Here is a 23,328-nt window from a genome sequence, read left to right as displayed (position 1 = left end):
TGAACTGTCATATCCCAAATAATTTTGGATCTTTTTCCGAATATTCGTCAGTTTGCCGACCATGTACTTCATCCATATGCGGAATTACTAGATAATGATAGTCATAATTAACTGCCCGGTAAATAATTACTCATCTGTAATATTCCATTCCTCGTAAACAAAAAGGTATGCGCCCAACGTGGGGCTCGAACCCACGACCCTGAGATTAAGAGTCTCATGCTCTACCGACTGAGCTAGCCGGGCTTGTACTCAAATCGGTGCAAAACGTGTTTAGAGTAAATAATGATCGATACTTTCCGAAATAATTAAAATTCAGTCGATTTTGACACAACGAATTTATTCATCGAATCCAATGTCACATTAACTTAACATAAGTATACCGGATGAACACAAGATAAATTTCTTCCAGTCACTTTAGACCAAACATACTTATAATAGTAGTAGTTTTAAAATTAGATATGTACTTTATTATTACATGTGTATTATATAACTTATTTTATTGTATAAATATGTACATAACATTGATAGGAATATTCGAATAAAAACGAAGACTAATGGTAAAAATGTTCCAGAAACATATTTATCATAATTGATTATTATATTATAAGATCATAAAATATATGTGCTCTTGAGTATAATGCAGTTTTTTTAGGCAGTCTAATAAAGTTACCCTAATAAAGGACCCTTTCCTCCTTCCAGAGATAACTACCATAAAAAAAATATAAATTACTACCTAATTACCTACTTAAGTGGATGAATTTTATCTTTCAACTCCCAACAGCTGAGTGACCCTAATTTTTATTATATAATGCTTTTCATACAAAAATAAGCAACTCTCATATTTGGGTATATAATATGTTTATTATATAATAATAAAAATCTGAAGTTGCGATAAACAACATTTACAATCACCATTTTAAGTACCTTATTCGATTGATCATGGGGTCCATATTTTAGGCATGGATTTGAAGAAATGATCGATTGATGACATTGTGGTACCAATAAGATTGATTGGTAGATTTCTTCTTAAATGATTTAAACGGCTAACCAGTTGACGAAAAGTAAAATTGAAACTAAAATAACTGAGAACTTATAACATGAGGAGGAACTCCAGCCACATTCAATATCTGTCTTCAATATTTCCAACAAGCTTTGATTATTTCTATTGCCGCACTGTGCATCCCTCAGATCATCACTAGCAAACCTACAGTCGTGGTCGTCGTCAGAACCAGAAGAATGACTGGGTTGACTGCAGAGGTACTGTCGTTTTTTTCTCAGCCATACTTCGATCCATCTGCAAAATAAAGTTGAATTTCTAGCTCCTTTTAAATCTTCTAGTATTAAAATTTACAAGTATATATATATTTTATATGACTTTATACGCACCCCAGTTCACAGTTACATTCCCAATTGCCACCAGATATCTGAAGATCAAGCAGAAAGATCCTCTTGTTCAACATTGGCTTACTTCCGGTTGATGGATTCTGAAGACCCTTGATCATGGGATTCTCCCTCAAATCAATCGTAATATTCTCTACCTCTCCGAAATTCTGGAATAAATCTGAACCAAGAGTTTTGATACTCGTATTCTGCAAGCACAGATGGAAAACTGGACTTCTTATACCCTGAAATACATTTGTATGTTTAAAATGATTTATGCATCATGGTAGGAGACAATAATTCTCACCTTGAATACATTTGTGCCCAGCTTCTTCAGACCAGCTCCAGATAACGTCATGTTCTTCAAATTTGTGGGAAAATAACCTGCCATCTCTTTCTCCAGATTTTGTTCAGTAGCCATATCAACCTATTGAATCATTTCGATGATAATAACTCAATTATAAGAAGAAAAACATTACTTACATTCACTTCCAATTCCTCCAAGGCACAGTTGTTCATAAGAAGCTTAGGAATATTGAAATTTTTCAAGTTACGATAAAAACTTATACTCAAAGTCCTCAGTGAGCTCAGCTTACAAAATGCACCTGCCTGCGATGGAAACATAAGTCAATATAATGGTCAAGTCTTTCGACTTGAATATTTACCTCTAACTCTCGGATGTCCAAATTTCGTATATCTAACTCCTTCAGACTGTCAGCTACTCCTAGTAAACTGGTGTTGCTCAAGGAAGTTATAGGATTATCAGCCATATACAAGTACCTCAATTCCGGTAGAGAATGAGTAACAATAGGTACAGAAGTTAGGTCGTTGTTGTTCAGATTCAACTCGCACAAAGAACTTAGGTTGGTGGCCATTTCTGGAGGTACTGTTGGTAGATAGTTGTCCGCCAAAGAAAGCGATATAAGGTGAGGAGTTGGAAGAACTGGAACCTACAAATCAGTGAGTTAAAGTTGACCCTTATCCATTTGCCCAGCAACAACAAAGATACCTGTGATAGAGACACGTTGTCCAAATTTAGTTGCAGCAAAGAATCCTCCAAACCTTGGAATGTTAGTCCATTTGGTTCAAGCGTCAACTGAATATTATTGCCCAGATCCAGATTTGACAATCTTGGAAGCTCTCTAAACGTACCTGCATCTATTTGAGCCAGACGATTATAAGAAAGATCCAGCCAGTTGAGACTCTGCAACCGTTAAGTTTTTCTTCAATATTTGAATCATTTTGCATCCAAATATCACAGCTTACCTGGAATCTCGACAACATTCCACCATGAGACAATGATGAGATGCTATTCCACGAGAGATCCAACTCGTACAAATTTCTAGCAGCTGAAACTGAGAAGCTGTTCAAAGGTAATTTTCCCAGTATGTTGTGGGACAAATCCACATGCTCAATTGCATCTTCTCTAAACAGATTATCTGGTAAGGCTCTCAATCTGTTGCGAGAAAGATTCACTATGCGTAATTCTTTGAGAAATCTGAAGAGGTCATTTGGTACATCTGCTATTCTATTGTTAGAGGCATCAAGGATCTAGGGAAGACAATCGAATATTAGGTCATGAAGTGAGATTCTAAAATACAGAGGGCAAACACATTGGAAAAAGTTACAGAATCAAAGACTTCATCCAAGGGAATTAGGAGATGCATTATTCTGGATAAGAGATATTACCTGCAATCTTCTGGTGTTTCTGAAAGTATCAAATTCCAACTCATAGATCATATTGTCGGAAATATCTAGCATTTGTAGGTGAGGCATATTTCCGAATACCTCCATACTGGCGTTTAAGATCTTGTTGCTGCACAGATAAAGATGCGTCAGGGAGAGCTCAGCTGGTTTGAAGAAAGCTCTCGATATTGTAGAGATATTGTTGAACGATAAGTCAAGAACTTTAACGTTGGTGTGAACTCCACTAGAACCTAGACAATAATAGAGAACTTAAGGAGATATGCATTTATTGGATTACGAATGCCGATAGAGTTTTTTATAATGTCTTGAAAGAATTTCAAATTAGTATTTTGTCTTCTCACGCACATCGCTCGTTTTAAACTTAAGCCAATACCACGCAAAATCGACAAGCTACTCAAGATCAACTTACTTTCTAAGACTCACCATATTCCGCTTCAATGCTACTAAAATGCAGATCTTTCAAGGCGTTATGGCTCATGTTAACATGGAACATGGCAAGGGTGCCTACTTGATCGAACATAGTGAAATCGAATTCAGTCATTTTGTTGTAGGACAGATCCAAATCCTCCAATTCTGGCAGGTTTTGAAAAGCCTCGTAGGATATCTTAGAAATTTTGTTGCCCTTAAGGTTCAGCACCTTGAGGGTTTCCAGGTTCATGAAAGCCCTCCTCTCTAGAGTTTCTATCTTGTTGTCGTCGAGGAGAATTTCCTCCAAACTTGGTAGCTCGACGAAAGTATGCTGTTTGATTGTCCTGATGTTGTTGAAGGACAAGGATATTTCTTCCAGATTCGAATGTATGTCTCCCTGTTGAAGGAAAACCTTAGAGGCTAAACTTCATCAGTCATGCAGTACTCATACCTGGAAAGTACCTTTTTGCAGATTCTCGATAGTGTTATCTTGTAACTCCAGAGACCGTAATTTCTTCAAGAAGTGGAAAGAAGTGTCTGGTACATTTCGGATTTTGTTATTGCTGAGATCGAGTTCCTCTAGGTTTGTTAGCTGTTTGAAGGGTTCGACAGGAATATTCTGCATATTAGACGAGAGACCATGGGAGATCTTCAAACTGACCAAGGAGTGCCCGATCTGTAATAAATAAATCTATCAGGAATAATAAACATTGATCATAAAGCTAAATTTAGCTGGACCTTGAATTCATAACCCCTTCCTTTGCATAATTTTGGAAAAGGTTCCATTGATAAGTATCAGGATGTCTTTAAATGTAAATAAATGTCTCAAATGATCATTGATACTTTTATTTTCTGTATATTTTTTGTAATTTTGTTTTAATTCTCTGTTCTTTATTTTGGGTTTATTGAATTTACTAAGTTTTTTATCCCCTGTTATTATTTCGACTGTTTCTTATTGGTACAAATGTAATTTTCCTTACGTCGTAAAATGCGTTGGGTTCAATGCTTCCTATACCATTTTCGGAAAAGTCAATGCTTCTCAAGCCATGCACATATCTGAATGTATGGCTTTGTATTGTCTGCAAGCCACCATTAACTATATCAAGCTCCTGCAGGTCGACCCCAAACTCTTTGAAATCATCTGGTCCTAGCGAATTTTTGCTCACTTTTGTTAGTGACAACAATCTGAGACCTTTCAACCTGTAAACAACATGTCAATTTTTCACTATCATTTGAGTGTTTGTTCGAACAATTTTCTCATTTTGAATTGACAAATTTCAATAACAAACTTGCAAAATTAATGTTTAATTTCATCACATCACAGATTCTCGAGATAAAATTAGTAAACCCCTCTTGTTGATTCTTTTCAGAAGGGTCCCTTTCCAGAGTTACAGACTCCTTAAATAGTCTTCTCTTTATATCTCAGAATCCGGTCATACGAAAGTCTTTTTACTAGACTACAATGTCAATAGAACCACTGTGTATTAATCGCGTAGGTATTTGAATTCCTTGAAAGTTCTTAAACCGTTTAGAAACCCAATTCAATTGAATGATTTTGTTGCATCAACTTGGGACAACTTGTGCATACCTTACCTACGGATTTCTTGCAGGGAAATGTCTGGATTTTCTCTTCCAGTTACATCCAAACGGTTCAGAGTGAAGAGAAAACTATTGAATAAATCTGCAGCATTCAAACTTTTCAATCGATTGTCACCAAGAAATAAGCTCCTGAGTTGTGTCATCCTGTCGAATAAATCAATTGGTATTTGTTCCAAACTGTTCCCAGATAAATCGAGTATTTCTAGATAATCTTCTAGTCCATCGAAGGCAATGGGTGATAATTCTGTTATACTGCATCTTCTGATGTATAATTCTTTTATCCTTGCTTGGCGAAACGCATTGTCCTGGAATTGGAACAATGGTTAAAAAACTATGGCTGGATGGTTTCCTCAAAAAAATTGTAACCGACCCTTGTGACGCTAATAAGGCATGTCGCACAAGCAATTAAGTATAGATTCATCATGTGACCAAAATTTTATTTACCCCTATATGTCCAAGATTGTTTCCATCCAAATAGGTCTTATTCAGGACGTTGAACAGCAAGAAAGATCCAGGCGGAAGCTCTGTTATCTGATTGTACTCCAATCTCAGCTCGTCCAAATTCAAAGCGAAGTTGTAATTGACGGTTTGAACCCCAACCTCGATGAAAGGATTCATGGTTGTTATTTTGTTGTAGCTCAAGTCCAGATCCTTCAGTGTTTTCAGAGGGTATATGGCCTGATAGGGGATATTTCCCAACTGGTTGTTAGCCAAATAAAGATTCGACAATTTTTCCATTCCGTCCCTGAATACCGAAGGATCGATTTCTTTTAAATTGTTTCCAGCCAAATCTAACGTGTCTAACTCGTTCAGACCGGAGAACAGATCTGCCTGGAGGTTCGTTATGGAATTGTCAGCCAGAATGAGAGTCTGAAGAGTATTTCCTAGACCACGCCAGTTTTCTGGGAATATCTTAATGATATCGTTTCCTGAAGAAAAAAAACGGAGAAAGCTGTGAAATGGCTCAATTTCAAGAGAAATAATTTCAAAAAGAACTAAGAACTGGTACAATACGTACCAGTGAGATCCAAGACCTTAAGTTTCTGTAGATATTTCATTGCTCTTGTTGGAACTACAGTTAGATGATCATGACTTAGATCGAGTTCCCAGAGAGATTTTCCGAGTCCCATAAATGCCTCATCAGGAATAATATACAGGGGGTTATGGCTTATTTCTATTTTATATAGACCTATCAATTCCACAAAAAAATTAAGAGTAATAGTCACAAATACAAAATGCAACTAAACATAAAGCTTAATCTTGCAATAAGGGCTTTTTCAACAACAGTTGATGCTTTTTGATATATATTTTTTTTATTTTACTGTTGTTTTTTATATCAGTATACATCAAATAGAATCTAGATGGTGTATTTTCACAACTTCTTGTTCATTTTCCTAGAATTGTGTAACAGTGTATCTATATACAGGGGTCGGCATAAGTCAGGCAACGCTCTCGAAATTTCGACATATGTCCGGCAACGCTCATAAGTCTGGCAACGCTGTCGAAAAAAATCTGAGCACTTACAGTAACCCTTTTTCGAATACCTTCTGTATTATTTTTTAATAAATATATTTTGACGCTGCATTTATTTATCTTAATGCAAATTGGTTGCCTGACTTATGCTGACCCCTGTATATTGTTCATTATTATCACCACTTTTTATTGAAGTTTTTTTCGCAAAATTTCCCTTTTATATTCGAAAGATTGAAAATGTAGATTAAAAATGCTAAGTATAAACGTTGTAAAACACTTTCTGATGGCAGAATAAAATTATTATCTCAATAGCTGGACATTTACCTGTGCTTTGTAAAAAATACGGCTCGATAGTCCTCAAACCATTGTTGATCAAATGAATCTTGAACACTTTCGATATATTAACGGATTCTGGTATTTTCGGGAGATGTACATTCTCGCAATGAACAATTCCTAGGTCAGGCATTGATTTCGAGCATCTGCAAAAACTGTTGAAGTAACATGGAGGGTATCTCGAAAACTCGGCGTCTTTGGACTCCACATAGGAAATCCACATCATAAGGAGGAATGTACCAATCACCAGACCATAACCAATGTGGAAAAAATGATGCAATTGCTGAAAGGAGTTAGTGCCTGAGAATGGGTGCATTTACGAAAGCAAGAAATGTTTGAATACCTACAGTTCAAACAAAAATTATGTGTGCAAAGGATTTAGAAATATCTATTGTATGACTATACTTTCATAAAGGATGGTGTGTTTACACACGACAAGAAGAAGGAAGAAATATTTCTCTCAAATTCTCAAACAACAACTTTTCTAGTGATAAATCTTGACCATTACATATTTAACTAACCCCATCTTTTTTTCGATACACGTATTTCCCATAAGCATCTTCCTGGATCTTAATGTGATACCTACATGTTCTGAAAGAGCAACCTGTACTAGAAATGAATATGCCTAAACATATTTCATTCAAGTTCTCAAAGGGATGCATTGCCCCCCCCCTCCCCTTTGGAACCACCCTTGGGAATACCCAAACCTTTATTTTATAAAATAAATCGAAAGAGCACAATTAGCCATGAAAACTATAAGATTAAACCTCTGAAATGGAATAATACCTCAGATTTCAAGAAGCCATATCTTAATAGGCTTATCTAATATAAAAGTTTTGCGCAGATCGGAAAACCGAAATTTAAGTACTTGTAAAAGAGTTTCTGTGGTTGATTCAGAATTGGGGAAAAAACGAAACTTTACACCATTTTAGGATAAACTTGAAAACAAATTGGTGCTTTCCTCATCAATGAAAGCTATGATGGGTGGGTTAAAAATTCACGAATACTTATCATTTTTTGTAGTTTAAAAAAAATCTATTATTCATAGGTAGAAATGTTACAAATTCCATCATATCTAAATCTAGGTATGTCGAAAAACAAAGGGATGAAGAAATTTCTCAGATGAAGGAATTTAGCGCCAATTCTTGAGCACTTTCTTGAAAGGATTATGAAATATACAGATAATGTGTCATTTAGAAGAATCCAAGTCGATTACTAAGTCGCGAAAATAGAATACTGAACAAATCCGAAAAGTGCATAAGTTATTAGGTTGGGTTTGTTAAATTAGCAGAATCGTATCGTTTAGCACTCTAAGAACCAACATGTGATTGTTGAAAGGCAAATGCATCTCTGTTTGTTGTGGATTTCGGGCTGAATGCTTCATTGGACATTCGAAATTTGACCATACTTTTTGGAAAATGAGGTTCTAGATTATGTTGACGTATAGCCTATATGGGGTTCAACAAAACGGTGCAACAGGCAATAATAATTTTTAGCCTTACCATCATTATTAGGTACGTTGTATCCTAAAAATGCAGCACCAAAGAATTTATGCACCTAAATACACAATAATGCAACCTTGTTGCATCAATGGTCACCACCGAGTGAGCTTAAAATTTCCCCCAGGAACAGTCAGTACAGAATCCTAACAATACCAGGATGATAGGGCTTCTTTAAACTGGATTAGCACAGATCATAGGGACTATCGACTCATTTTTCACTTCGAACATGCACATCAGGATATCTTCGAACGGTAATGTCCGTTATTGTGTTATTGGGTTAAAACCAATTAAAGAATATGTAACACATTAGAATTGTCTGGGTACTTTAATTAGTCGTAGGAGGATTACGAATCCTACCTCGTCTAATTGAAAGTGTTAGTTTCGGTGAATGTAAAGAGTGAATCACAATATCTCAAATATAGGTGGTACTAATCAAGCAATTCTTATGATGGAGAGAAATATTTTGAGATCCTTCCAGTCTCGAACCCAAATAGCTATTCTCTTATCTGTGCCAAATGGTATATGAATACCAATATTCGAGTTTTGTGAAAGAAATTTAAAAAAAATTATTTTGATACAAGTATAGACTTCGATAGTCCATGTATGTATATTCATATTGGATATCCTTCAGCCATCTAACTACATTCATTCCATTTAGGATAACTATGCCCGGGTGACCAATATCCCTGCTATGCTTTCTTCGGAGATCTATTTTTGTCACAAAAATTCACGATGCAGGCACGTCCTATATAATAAAAGCGGTAATTTAGTAGTTCATTCTTGACGAAAAACTCAACATATCTTTTATTTAGATTACTTTCACGTTGCGCCATCTGGTTTAAATTTCTATAACTCAAATTATAACTACGGGTTTCATAAAGCTTGATCGGAGAATCAACGCTTGATAGAGGAAATTGACGTCAATTTGTTTTCAATCTATATAACTCAGTCATGATCATTCAGAAAATCATTCTCGCATCAAATTATGATGTCTACACGTCCATTCTTTCATTCTCAATTGCTACTCCTTCAATATAATATGCAGAAATGAAAAGTTTTCAGTGATTTCGTTTTAAAAATCGAATGACGGTCTAATCGTTGATCGTACAATCAAAGTTTTATGAAACCCGCTGTTAATCTTGTAAACCATCTAGCTATCCAGTTCGAAGGTGTAACAAACAAAATGGCGACTTTCTTTGATATATTGAGGTGAAACTCACCTCGTTCTATCTCAAACGAGGATGTTTTGTCGAATATCATTACTCATATCACATCTTACCTTTTCCTATTTCAATTGATGCCTTGTGTATAAATACCAATTCGAAATATTTTATAGTCAAACTCTTCATTAATGATTTCAGGGCAAGTTCAATAATTCGAAAGAATAACTTTCCATATACTTTTATTTCAACTTCATACAAAAGTCAATATTTATAAGGACAGCATAAATACATAAAGTTATGTATACCGAAATAAAAAATTTACAGAATATGAATATAATTATCACAAAGGTAGTACTCCTTTCTGTCAGTCGGCTGAACTCCACAAATTTAGATTCAGCCGATTCGAATAATTTGTAGCCAAGACATAATGGCACTACTATTGTTTATTGTAGAAAAAAAACCGTTAAAAGTATTATCCACATACCCATTTGAATATCCCCAACATTTTCGAATCCATGTCGATAAATTTTGGGACACTTTTTTAAACTCAACCTTATATAATCCATTTTTTGCACGATATAATCTTGCTCATTTCACTATATTTTTCTGTTAATATGCTTCGAATGCATAATAACAGAAAAATAGAATAACAAAATAATAAACAAAAAAACTGAGAATATCCGATAGGTACTGAAAAAAATACTCCGCTTATTGCAAATTTTAAAAAAACATTTCGTCAAGGAACACTATATATCCAAGTTAAATAAGTAGCAAATAACATTTCTTCTCGCCAATCTCCTCAATAAAGAAATAACCCTCTTTCCATTTCTCGAAACAACTTCGAATCACTTCCTAACCTCAATTCAACCTCTGCGAAGCGGGCAGCCTCTTTCTGCGTCTGCGCGAAGATTGACTCCTCGCCCAGTGCTCGTAATGCCTTTCATTAGCGAGCCAATCCTGGTATTTGTACCACCACTCTTCCCATTTCACGTAATCCTCTAACGTTAGATCCCTTAAATACCCTAAATCCTTGTAATACTGATACCTCACTCGTACATCATCCCAAGCTGCCAATCTGGACTGACCAGACGATAGAAGCTCGTCTGGGTAATGTCCAGCGGGTACTGGAGACAAGCTGAAACAAACAATGTCTTTGCTGAAATCTCATACGTTTCTGGAATATGAGCAGAAGGTATTTTATTTATCATGTGAATTTCTCTACTCCTATAATTATCTGAACATAAGCAAACAATTTTAATCTTAGAGATATGGTTATGCCCTACTGGTATGTTGGTGTGCAGTGATAGACACTTGTGGCTGAGTAAAGCGTGAGTTAATTGGTCAAATTATCCGAGCCGTCACTAAAGGTGAGACAGGGTAGGCAGTTGCCTAGGGAGCTAAGGTTTTGGCTACAAGAAGTAGTTTGAATAGGTTGACACAACGTTCTACACATTATCAGGAGAAAAGTGGCACACTTTTGGCCGAATTTCAAATTGTACGATACTAGAACTACATTCCAATGCAATGCTGAGATTAACTAACCTGTATCTCCTTGGCGGCGGGCTTCCGTACAGGAAATCGTCTTCCTCAATCATAACCTTCAAGTCCCCACCCGTTTTCGTGATTCGCATATTTTCCATTTCCCTCCTCTCTCTGTCCGCACTCCACTGTGCTATCTTGCCAAACCTCTCCGACAGAGTCAGGCTGGTTGTGGCAACGATATGTGCTACAGATGAGTTCGAGCTATCATCCTCTGATTCGGACGAATCGCCTGGTGAACCAGGTCTGCGGGTCTTCTTTTCCTTCTTCACCCTTGTCAGCAAAACCTGAAAGGATCAGTTAGATGGTTCGGAAAGGTCAACTAGGTTTCTTCACCAAGTCCAATCGGAGCTGGGTTAAGGTTATAAAAGAAAAGGCTGGGCAGCTTTCTGCTTATAGAGCAAAAAATACTGAAATTCTTAGGCTAGAACACTCGAGGTAAACATTACAAGGTTATTTAGCAGAACCAGCAGTGGTACCACGATCGATCGACAATCTATCGACAACTTATCGATGAGGCGTTGTCGGCAATCTAATTACACCCGACAGTTTTCGTGTTAACAAGGTTTTCATACAGAGAATACTGATCATCTTTGGTGCAAATTTTCAACTATTCGACTTAAAGATAAGGCAGGAAAAAAGGGGAAAAACAGGATTATTGTCGAGTCGTGAGCTTGTGGTACGTGGGCTGATATGGCCACAATTTAGAAGCGTTCAATAAATCCAAAGCAGATCTATGCAGATCTGGAGTATAGAAGCTTCCTCCTCCTTGGAACATCACGTGAGGTAAGGAGGTGAGGACCACTTCCAACCAACCATTCAAAGTTATAGCGTGTTGGTTCAGCTGTTCCTTGGACAAGACAAAGCGCTTTTTTACGGTCGAAAATAACTTTTCCGAATTCAAAATGTTAACTGTTGGTGATGAAACACAAATTGAACAATGGTATTTCTGTGGCCACACAGTTCAATATACTTAACTTGTTTATTATTGCATTTGAAGACAAAAACGTCGGCAAACCAAATGGTTACTTACAGGTTTTCCCTTGTCCTTGCCAGTAGAGGCCATCTTCTTCACAGGTTTGGGTGGCGGTTTCACCCCGGTCACATCGATGACTTCCCCAGTCCTTCCGCGAGGTCTCGGCGGTGGAGGCTGCCTCCTAGGGTCAGTAGGTCTCTCGGACGAGCTCACGCGCTGGATTTTCCTGGGGGGAGGGGGAGTACTGGGCCTGGGTGCGCGCCTTTGAGGCACAGGCGAGGGGGAGGGCGGTCTCGCCGGTCGCGCCCTTTGCTTCGGCTCTGGCGGCGCCCTAGCTGCGTGTTCTTTGGTCCTGGTCCTCGGTACCGAAAACGATCTGGATCTGGGTCGAAATAGTATTTAGATCGAATGATTCCCAGAAGAACGCGTGCGGCAACCGCGTGTTGAACCGAAAAAAAAAGACCTACCTGCTTCTCGCCCCTCTACGGTGGTTCTTCGGCGAGCAGACGGAGCACGAATCGTCCGAGCAGCTGCTGATTGAGCTCTTCGAGGCGGATCGCCACGCTGCCGAGGATTTTGGCGGCGGAGACCTGGGGCGGCCGGTACGGCGGGTCGCGCTACCCGGCGATCTGCGGCCGACTGGCGATCTGCGGCCCACGGGCGATCTGCGGCTCACGGGCGATCTGCGGCTGGCGGGCGTCCTACGCCCCACCGGCGATCTGTAGCCGCCGGGCGGCGATCGGCGTGAGACGGGGGAACGGCGACTGGGCGGCGACGCGGGCGAACGTCGACGGGGTGCGGGCGAGCGGGGCGATCGGCCGCGGGCGACTGGGGACCTCGGGGACCTGCGGCTGGCCGGGGACCTTCTGCCCATCGTGGAACGTGCCGGGGATCTGCGGGTAGACGGGGATCTGGATCTGCTTTGGCTTCTTCTGCCTGGTGACGGTGAAGAGGAGCCGCCCAAGTAGAGGGATTTGTAGCCGCTGTGGCGCCACCTGCGGAAGCGACAGACATTAGAAAGGTTCGAAAAATTTCGTTGTCTTGGTAGGCTATGGAATTTTCGAGGTTAATATTCTGTATTGAAAATAGCACTTGAATGACATTAACATTTAACGTTTTTTTTTATCGCATTCGATCACAGAACATGAAAAAATAAAAAATCCGTGGCCTACTTGACTAACTATTTTAAAAATTCATTATTTTTATTGGACAACGACGAAGAAAATGATAGTTAAGGCACACAACAAATTGGAATAGCCCAAGTAAACAATATACTAGAAGACAGTATAACTAAGGTCCTAACCTAACCTCAAGTAAGGAAATCTGAAAGAGCAAGAATAGATACTTAATTCACCTAGCCTAACCTATGCAAAGTTCATACAATAAGGAAATCTGAAAGAGAACAAATTAATAATTCGCCTTATCCAACCTACACACAAAAGATCTATAGATTAAGGAAATCAAAATAAAAAAACGAAGAACAAAATGAAAAAATCACTGAAACAATTAGGAAAGGTCTTAGACCAGATAATTCTTCAGGAGACAGCTATCCAGACAAAGCAAAATCGATGGATTGGCTTCGTATTGATAAGCTGATGATAGCCACTTGAAGAAAAAACGTCAATTTACCAAATAATGACTCCATTGGACAGAAAAATAAAACGATTCTGCAAAATTCCGGATTTCTTCCACCGCATATACCTGGAACTACCCCGAATTTCAAAACTTTCTATACGGTTTATTGTTAGGCATGAAAGAACACATTTTTTCTCTTGTTCAACCGTTCCCGTATCTCTTCTAGATCCTAACGCTATCCATCCTTACATTGGACACCTTATAAACATTCCATTTCACCAATTAATACATATACAGGATGTTTACAAAGGAGTGACAAAAATGCAGTAGAAAAACATTAATGTTTCGTGAAAAAAAAAATGTGAAAGGGTAAGAGATATTTCGTTGAAATTTTCGACATGTAGACTTACTCATCAGCCTACTGTTTGTTTTAATGGTGAATTTAGGGATTACCACCCCTTTCTCCCAAGATGAAAATTTGCAGCTGATAACTTTATTTTTAGGCCATTTACAGTTGGGTTTAGAGCATGAAAACATTTATTAACATTCCAAGGTTTCCACGAAACAGATTTTCAGATGCAAATTTGCATATTACCTTTGGATGGTTTCAAGGGGTGGTAGCCCTGAAAAAGCAAGTCATTTAATCAGGATTTGGACTTAGAGCAAGGGTGAATATTCCTCAAAAAACCCATAATTTATTCTGTGTTCAAATTTTATGTTCTAATTCGCCTAATCCCTAATCTGATCTACCTGTTAGGATCTTTTGCCTCTACTTCCAACAACTTCTTATCCCAATAAGCATTCGATGAAGGTGATGATGCTCTGGCTCTAGCCTTTTTCATAACATTGTCTATCTCACGTCTTCTTCCCGCAGGAAGACTCGGATCTGGAAAGAAAGTTAACTGTGTAAATGGAAACTGAGGAAAAATATCAATACATTCCATTACACATAGTTTACCTTCAATCACAGTATCATGAGGGGGGATTGACGCAACAATTGTATTCTATCTTGAAACGAAAAAAAAATTTATCTAAAGTGTTGAATGTTTGATTTTACGTCTAGACATTTTATCGAATATGTTAAACAAATGTAACCATCATCAATAATTTCTTAGTTCAGAAGAAATTAACAAAAATGATTTAACTGCCAATTCTTATGATAAAAAAGAAGGGGGCTCTTTCTCACAGGTGATAAAATCTAATGAACCAATCCGAAAAAAGTTCATTATAAGAGAGAAAAAAATGTATTCAAATTAAACTTGAAAAAAGGAAGTAGCGATCAAATAGTGAGAATTGAATAACCGCATTTAAATTTTGTAGGTCATTCGATCGGTAAACTGTACAGGGTGAGTCAAAATTTTCGTATAGGAAATACGAAAAAAAAACACTAAATCTTGCCAGGATCTTGAAAACCAAAATATTCTAGTTGATGTGAATTAATTACAATACAGGTGCTGTCAATAAAAAAAAATGGTAATGAAAAAGTCAACACTATAAATGAAAAGAAAAATGAAAAACACTATACAGCTACAACGATGACCTCATTTAAAAATAAATGATTAACTAACATGCACGAGTTTATTGAATTGAAAAATTAGTGAAATAAAGTGTCTATATTAATTTCAAAATCACGTCTTATCACCAGGCATGACAAGAATGTGCAGAATAAGAGGGATTGTATCATACGTGCTCTTTAAAGAGCAATAGAATTCCATTGCCAATGTATAATATAGTGTTTATATTGAACTCTAGGTTTTCAGATGTTCCTAGTGTTCTTTTATAATTCATTATTCATTTCACATCAACCAAAATTTTTCGTTTTTGGAAGCAGGTAGCTAAGTACTTCTACAAAAATTTTAACTTTTCGCTTCTAATTTATGATGTCGATAAAAAACATAAATAATCACACCACGCTCCCGCTCTTTCGTTTTGTGTAGTGATGTGCCCCCTACCTGTAATCCTCGGAGTCTGGGGTTTTGTGTCCATGCGCAGTTTCGGAGTGGTTTTATCATTTTTAGAACGTTCTCTACTTCTTCTTCGGGTAGACATCCTATATACATGATTAGCAAATGTTAATTAAAAGCTCAAGCCCTACTTTTCAAAATGACAATAGACTAAATGAAATTTTTGCTACACATATAAAGCCCCCAACAACTTTTTGAACAATTTCTGAAATTTTTGACATTTCGCAACATGCCGGCGATGCTTGTCACTGCCGTAGAAGGTATAAGATATCATGATTGGATATTAGGGAAAAATCTCAGTGGACCCTCTTCTCATAGGTGATAGTAATTATTTACTATTTTCTATCTCAACATAGAAGTTGAGCTAGTCAACGAAAAAATCGATCTCAATTTGCAGACCGTGGTTTCTAGATTATTAGCCCTCTTCAGTGAGGCGTAGAAACGATTATTCCGATGTGGAGTTTCTTCTTTCTAATCCAATGGCGACTTGTCCGTTCTTCATTAGAAATTTCGATAAAACCCTACAAGGACCAAACGACTCGTTAAATAATATTGCCCCATAGCAAACCTGCTAAAGTAACCTTAGTAAAACACAATAGAATGAAATAATCACGACTGCTTCAAAGTAAAGTTAATACATACATAATTACAATTTTTTCGTATAATAAGTTTCAAACTTTGATGCTATTGTGCTGGAAAAAAGTTACATGAGTGTATTTAAATGTGAAGCTTTTTTTAAACAGAAAGTAGAACTGGTCCGAAAACTATACAAAACTGGAATTCCCAGTGGCTAAAACATATGTACACCAACTGTACCGGTTTTGTGGTCTATTGTCCCTAATCAGTATAGTGCAGTGTATTACATCTCAACCGGAGGATTGAGATTTCGATACAATTTTTGTTGAAATTACTTATTTTGATGACTTTCTGTCAAAAAAAAGGTTTACCTTTGAAAACAGCCTGTAGATCTAAACTTGATGTCGAAAAACAACCTTGATTTACCTACATTCCATGTGTTATGTCACGGAAAAGGGGGGAAATCAAATTTTCTTCTCTAAAAAAAATATTCTGATACTTGAAAAACAAAAAAATCATAATTTGTTACTTGAGTTCAGAAACATCCTGCGCAATGAGAAAAAATTGTCCACTATCGCTCAGGCGTTAGATTTTCATAGTAATTCGTATAAAAACTGAAACGTGAAATCCAGGCGTAAAGAGTTTGCAAATAATGAAAGATGAACCCACTAGATATACCTGTAAGAGCAAGACCAAATGTGATACACAGCTGAAATTGAGGAAAATTATCATCAAGCTGTTGAAACAGTTACCACGAAAACAATTTTCATCAATTGACCTCATTAGACAACCACAAAGTGAGAAGCAATACCTTCTCTCCCCCATCCATACTTACCTAAAGAAACCAAGTGATCGAGTCTGTTTACTTCAAGTCAAAGAGTGGATTGTCGTCCAAATTTCCAAATGTGGATAAACGCGCATTGCCGCCGACGTTAAAAGTGCACGGGACGCGCTGAATACCGCGACCACCGGTTTGACATTCCGGACTGTCAAAACGACGGTGGTCTTACGCGAAATACGTACGAATCATTCGAAGACTCAAAACCGGCGTCGACGAAATCAACTTTATCCAGACCTTCCTCGACCGTCGGTCAACGAGTGATAAATATGGCTACAACATGTTTGGTACAGGTCTAACAAACTGTATTTGATGATGGTGAAAGAAAATTATACAAACTCAGAATACAAAATGATAACATGGGGTGAACAATATGATAATAGTTCGCATATTGCATATAATTAGTAAACACGAGACAGGTCGTTATAAAATGGTACACTTCTTTAAGAAGAAATACTCAAATTAAAAAATCCGATTTATTGTAGTAACTGCAAACCATTTCAGAATGAAATAAGGACTCAGCTTATCAATTGTCCCAAGAATTCAATTAAAACCTGAAAAGTTTTGCCTCCCATACACACCCCTCATTCATATCACCATGCCTCTATAGAAAATGACATTTGTTGAAGTCAATGAGATAACAATTGCCCAAAGAGTGCTTTTGTTTTCCAGCAGATAGACTTTTGACACATGTCTAACACAAGTCATTGAAAATATTGCAAAGAAGCCATTACTGTTTTGTCAATCTGATGTCAAACTACTCAAGTAGTTTGAAGTGAAAAAAAAATGTTCACCAAAGTATTTTTATATTTAATCAGTAGATAAAATAATTCTCCATATCGATAGTAAATAAAATATCTCAATTTATCATTAAAAACTACTTTGTTACTGCATTAACACTGCATAGTGAATAAAATTACATCACAGAATTTCTGCCGGTCAACAGCACCATGCAATCATCACAGACACGAACTGGCTTAGCCGATGAGGGAAGGTAGGTGGAGTTATCAGAGCAAGCATTACAGAAAATACCCCCACAGTTTCTACAGTGATGTTTCCGCCTGGTCAAACTGAACTCTTTGTTACAGGTTTTACAGTTGGTGACGGAACTATCATCTTCCCATGTGAACTCCACTTTACCCTTATTAACCTCCTCTTTAAGGTCTGAAATTTGCAATTTGGAGCTGCTCAATTGTTTACCCAACTCTTCCATTGTTTGTTCCTGTTCCAAACATTTTTCTTTCAATGTATAGTATTCCTTCTGCAAATTAGTGTATTTTTGAGCTACAATCCTCATATAACTCAACTCCTTTTGTAAATTGGAGATGACCTCTTTGTCTTTCTCAATGCTGTCTTGCAACGCAATCCTCCATTCCCTTTCAACTTTGAGGTCACCCTCAACACAAGTTGTCTGCTCTTCGCATTGAATCGTTTGAAGGTCTAGTTCTCTGTTACGTAATTCGACCCTTGCCCTATGCATTTCGCTTTCCTTGTATTTTTCTTCCAAAATTTTAATGGCGTCAGTCATGGATTCAGATTTAGCCTCTAGCTTAGCAATAAGTTCAGTTTTGTGTTGAACCGAGGCTTCACTTTCTTGAAGTTTTTTATACATCTCTAGATTAATAACTTTAATGTCATCAAGCTGTCTTCGTAAGGAAACAATGGTATCTTGTTTCTCGTGGATGTCTTTCTCCAAGAGCTTCATTGCAACTTCCATCTCTGCTCTCAAACATGTCTGCAGTTCCATTTCTTTCTCAGCCTCCTTTCTAAGTGCTTTCTCCTCCTGCAGTTTCAATTTATAATCTGTAGTGTCAATATCATCGAAATTTTCTGGAGCAACAATTTCTACCACATTCACGTTGTGGGCTACACTCTTCTCTACCTTTTCTTGCAATTGTTGATTTTCTTGATTCAGGGATAGAAGGTCATTCTTGGCAATTGCCAAATTCTCCTTCAAAGATTTGTTAGCTTTCGTGAGAGACTCAACTTTGACCTCTAAATTGGTCACAGTAGCTTTCAAATGTTCGTTCAATTCTTCAATGTAATTTTTTTGATCTAGTATTGAATTGACGTCATCTTTTTCTTGGTCTTCCTCAAGAAAAGTTGAAACAGGTTTCAAGTACAGGGAGAAGTCAATAATACCTTGAGGACCGTCCAGGTCATCTTCCTTGAGACATAAATTACAATCAATTGTGTTCAAACCAATCAACAGTCCTATTATAACAATTGCGTCTTCACTCAACATCAAAGAATCTGATTCATAACAACCTTCCAGAAGTTGATTTTTATGATCAATCAAAACTTTCAAATAATCAGTCAATTTCTTTTGCATTAATGCAATCCGAAGCCATGCTCTGGCTCTTCCCATCGAAGTCTTAATGTTAGGTAACTCTTTAACACTCGCAGTTATATTTTCTGCTTCAGGAGCGAATTTTTCGATTTGTTGCAGAATGTCCCATAATTCTCTTTTTGGACCAAGGATTGTTTTGGGCCTAGTCCTTAAACGATGTCTCAGAACAGCTTCAATGATAATGAAAAAGTGTAATAGAGACACATGGTCAGAATCTAAGGTTCTCCCGAACCTCAATGACTGTTCGATTAATTCCTTAATAATCAGTTTGCTAATGTGAACTAAATTAGTCCTTTCAATAGCTATAGGATTGTTGGAATTGTTTTTCTCCTGGCCTTTACGACCATTGTTTTTCAGCAATGATAGATTTGACCACTGCCGGAACAAAAGGCCCACAGGTGAACTTTCCCCATTTGAAAAACTGAATGAACGTTGGCTAGTTGGTGAGCTTTCACGATCTGTAGACATTCTTCATTTGCATGGACGTTTAGGATTGGAACCTTGGTTTCTTGATCTGAAACAATTGAAGATTATAAACTACAAACGGTTGGAAGTGCCAAAACTAATGAAATGACAGCTACAAAAAAGCAATGGATCCAAGTGCCAAATGGAGTTTCCTTAACATATATGATATGTTATATGGCACTTCGACCCATGTTTATTGACCGAGTGAAATAAAAAAAAAATTGGCACTTAAACCCTTTGCAATTCATATTCTTCAATTATTTTGAAGGTATCAATGTATGGAGTAGTTGCAATCAATCATAAAACGGTTCTCTCTTGAAACGACTCAATGTATAAAACTTGCTACGATAACCTTTTTTGATACTAAAATAGAGAGAATAAGATAGAGAACTAGTGATTCATACTTTGAAAGAATCTACATTTTGTGAGACGTATCTACATCACATTTGAAATCCCTACAATAAAATTTCTGGTTTGGAAATATAGTTCAGAGAATTATTTTTCTAATTGACAAGCATTGGCAGCGCCTTATTCAAGAAAATGAGGAACAAATTCATGACATTAGCCCATTATTATATTTTGCTCAGTATCAGCCTTTTGGTATGTTGAATTTAAAAAAAATAAGTTTATTGAGTTTGATGTTATGAAGACCATAAATTATCGCAACACTTCAAAAGATAGCTGGAAGTATATTTTATGCAAGGTGTAAAAGTAATCCATGTTCATGATAATGAAAGGTCAAGCTGTGAAGAGATATTGAAAATAATCAACATTGTAGATTCCATACAGACATCTCCCGTATTGCTTTTGTACTCCTTCAAAACTTTACAGTACATTATTGTCTGCTCTTCATGAAATTGGTATCTGCAATTTGAGATTCAGTTAAAATTTGAATCATTTTCATTTCAACTTGGTATCAGGAGGATCTACAATGTAATTATTGTAGATCTACTCAAAACTTTTCAGGTGGACGAGTATCTTCTATCATTATCAAAGACACTATAGGATTTCATGAGACAAAGGCATCTTTTTGATGCCTTATTAGAAAATATTATCATTTTGTAGGAGATATTGAAACTTTGATAGTTTCCACGTGGAATATAACTCGTTCAAACCAAGTTACCACTCCACAATATCATTAACTGTCTTTATTATCACTATCAACGTTAATATGCTTGGAAAAGAGTTTTTATTTCAAGCACCGCATTTTTTCCTCATTCTGAGTTTATAATCATATGCAATATGTCGAAAAACTTTAACAAACATAAAATTTTATCCGATGTATGAAAGAATCAATCAATATTTATATAAAAGAATCAATCAATAGCTTTCATATACCACCTCCAAAGTAAACATTCGCTTTAGTGATTACACCAAGGTTTCTCAATATGACATTCACAGATATTTTTGTTCTTCACTTATACAATGACGCTATAGCGACAGTTGGTAAACTTTTGAGTCCTTCACTATCGCTACGATTCGTTCGACTTGACGACGTGAAGAGGCTCTTTAAAACGACGAAAGCCTCAAATCGAAAAAATCCGAGTCAAAACGAGTATTCCTAGGCGATTGAGGAGTGCGTAGATTTTACACGACGTTTCTCTATGTAATTTGACGGTTCGTAAATTTTACACTTTTACACATACTAATAGTGAAGAAAAACATAGTGACCCACGAAATGGTCATAGACTACGTCGCATTTGTACGTGGGCGTATTAAATAACTTGCGAAGAATGTCAAAATTTGTATCCAGAAAAGCACTCCCACGAACTTTTTCTCGAAATTCAGACACAATAAACACTTCAGTCCATCTTCACCATGAAGTCCTCAATAAGGCTGGAAAACATGGAATTCCGAAGACCGATTTCGACTAAACCGACGTTATTATGGCGTACGGGACATAATCGAGGGCAAGGCATCGACCATAATCAATAAACAATTGAACACGACAATCTACATGAACACTTACTTTTCAATAACAAACTTCCGTTCGTACTTTTTCAATCCTGCTCCGTTATTGTTATTGTGGTACGGGATTCAGATTATTAGCTGTAATTTTAAAGAATATTCAATTTTCACGACGTCGACACAACACTTTCTCAAGGTTTTGACGGCTTCATTGATTGAGGTGAAACGCAAGTTGTTGGTAGTGGGGAAGGATTACGCTTGCGTCGAGTTATTTTGATACCTTATTTTTGACTATTAATAAACTTTGATTCAGATTCCACTCAGTAAAATACCGAAATCATATTGTTTCATAATATCTGAAAATTGTTACAAGGGAGTTATGAGGATGCAAAGAATTTTAACATTTACCATTTACGTAAAATTGACGTTTCTAATGTGACAACTTTTCTATGACTGGAAAAGTAGGTCCAATGTAAATATTTCGGTTTCTGTGTTTTTGTAAATGTAAATATAAATTATAAATAATACTTGTCAAACATTACAGACATAATAGTAATAATTAAGTTTGTGGTACACTATAATTGTAATGAGTTTGTAATTCTGTTATCTGTGGTTAGTAATTGTTGAAAAATGGGATCTGAGGAACAAAAACTTGAGAATAAATTACCATTCAAAACAACAGCATCTTATTTCAATTCTAAAGCTAATGGAAACAAGAAGAGAACGTGGAAATCCTTAAAGCAGATTATTTCTTCTGAGAAAACTTTACCTTGGCCTGAAGAGGCGATTCTCTACAGCTCTATCAATGCTCCCCCATCATTCAGGCCGCCAGAAAAGTTTTCAGATCTTTCTGGGTTACCATCTACTTACACGGATCCTGCAACAAGGCTCAGATATGCTAATAAAGAAGAGTATGCTACAATCTCTGGACTTCCTATGGATATAACTGCAGGTTATTTGGCATTAAGGGGTGCCAGTAGCATTGTAGGCTGAAACTCATTTCGTGAAGGAATACTGTATTAAGATTCATAGTATTGGAACGAATCTATTTGCAGTGTGCAACAGTTTAGCAATCGTTTCATACTCAAATCCGGAAAGGTGAAGTTGGATCATGACAATATTGAACCCGTTGAAAAAAATCATCGTTTGAAAATTTTTGTTCTTTTTTTCACTTCATTAACACCTTCGCTGCTCATAACTAATAAGATATAATCTATAGTTATCATGTGTGCATGACTTGAATGAGTCATTCATCCAACATGTTTTCAAGCAATTGACAAAAGATGAGCATTGCCACAATCCAAGATTATTTTTTGTGAGCGTGGCCACAATTATTTGAAAAATATGAAAGGGCACTGTCAAGTTTTTGATGTGAGGGGAAAACCCCCTATAAACATATTATTATTATATGTATCAAATATGAGTTGCAGCGAACATGTTAATAAATATTTGATTGAAAAATAGCACAATAATTTTATTTCCTTCCATCCCTCCTTTCACCATCTTTCCTTGATTCTTTTCAGGCGTTTTTCCTTGAAGAGTAATGAAATAATATATTGAATGATGATACAG

General features: G+C 36.8%; 4 protein-coding genes and 1 non-coding gene across 8 annotated transcripts; 1 reads left to right on the top strand and 4 right to left on the bottom strand.

Moving 5' to 3' along the window:
• Positions 1-170: 170 nt before the first annotated feature.
• Positions 171-243, bottom strand: Trnak-cuu. The gene has a single exon. It is a non-coding gene; the product is annotated as a tRNA-Lys (tRNA).
• Positions 244-325: 82 nt separating this feature from the next.
• LOC123319104 (chaoptin) lies at positions 326-8,590 on the bottom strand. Its single transcript, XM_044905954.1, has 16 exons — positions 8,403-8,590; positions 6,892-7,183; positions 6,113-6,283; positions 5,539-6,023; positions 5,089-5,399; positions 4,476-4,695; positions 3,947-4,171; positions 3,511-3,892; positions 3,070-3,317; positions 2,647-2,931; positions 2,390-2,584; positions 2,046-2,330; positions 1,864-1,989; positions 1,688-1,807; positions 1,387-1,625; positions 326-1,294 (listed from the first exon to the last, which is right to left on the bottom strand). The coding sequence occupies exons 1-16, from the start codon at positions 8,406-8,408 to the stop codon at positions 1,036-1,038; spliced, it is 3,849 nt and encodes a 1,282-aa protein (XP_044761889.1). The 5' UTR covers positions 8,409-8,590; the 3' UTR covers positions 326-1,035.
• A 1,197-nt stretch (positions 8,591-9,787) lies between these two features.
• On the bottom strand, positions 9,788-21,962 carry LOC123319429 (serine/arginine repetitive matrix protein 1). 4 transcript variants are annotated; one of them, XM_044906396.1, is made up of 7 exons: positions 21,818-21,954; positions 15,608-15,705; positions 14,406-14,541; positions 12,548-13,075; positions 12,138-12,462; positions 11,108-11,391; positions 9,788-10,700 (listed from the first exon to the last, which is right to left on the bottom strand). In XM_044906396.1, the coding sequence occupies exons 2-7, from the start codon at positions 15,702-15,704 to the stop codon at positions 10,424-10,426; spliced, it is 1,647 nt and encodes a 548-aa protein (XP_044762331.1). In that variant the 5' UTR covers position 15,705; positions 21,818-21,954; the 3' UTR covers positions 9,788-10,423. The 4 variants fall into 4 exon arrangements, with proteins under 4 accessions (XP_044762331.1, XP_044762330.1, XP_044762332.1 ...); XM_044906395.1 differs by lacking the exon at positions 21,818-21,954 and adding an exon at positions 17,031-17,863; XM_044906397.1 differs by lacking the exon at positions 15,608-15,705 and having other exon boundaries at positions 21,818-21,962.
• LOC123319428 (RUN and FYVE domain-containing protein 2) lies at positions 17,823-20,175 on the bottom strand. The gene has a single exon (XM_044906393.1). It carries the CDS (start codon positions 19,849-19,851, stop codon positions 17,950-17,952), a length of 1,902 nt encoding a protein of 633 aa, XP_044762328.1. The 5' UTR covers positions 19,852-20,175; the 3' UTR covers positions 17,823-17,949.
• A 287-nt stretch (positions 21,963-22,249) lies between the features above and the next one.
• Positions 22,250-23,219, top strand: LOC123319430 (INO80 complex subunit C). Its single transcript, XM_044906399.1, has one exon. The coding sequence runs from the start codon at positions 22,387-22,389 to the stop codon at positions 22,747-22,749; it is 363 nt and encodes a 120-aa protein (XP_044762334.1). The 5' UTR covers positions 22,250-22,386; the 3' UTR covers positions 22,750-23,219.
• Positions 23,220-23,328: the final 109 nt, after the last annotated feature.

Source organism: Coccinella septempunctata, chromosome 8 (assembly GCF_907165205.1).
Source record: "Coccinella septempunctata chromosome 8, icCocSept1.1, whole genome shotgun sequence".
NCBI classification, from domain to species: domain Eukaryota; kingdom Metazoa; phylum Arthropoda; class Insecta; order Coleoptera; family Coccinellidae; genus Coccinella; species Coccinella septempunctata.
This window is presented reverse-complemented; position numbering and strand designations above follow the sequence as displayed.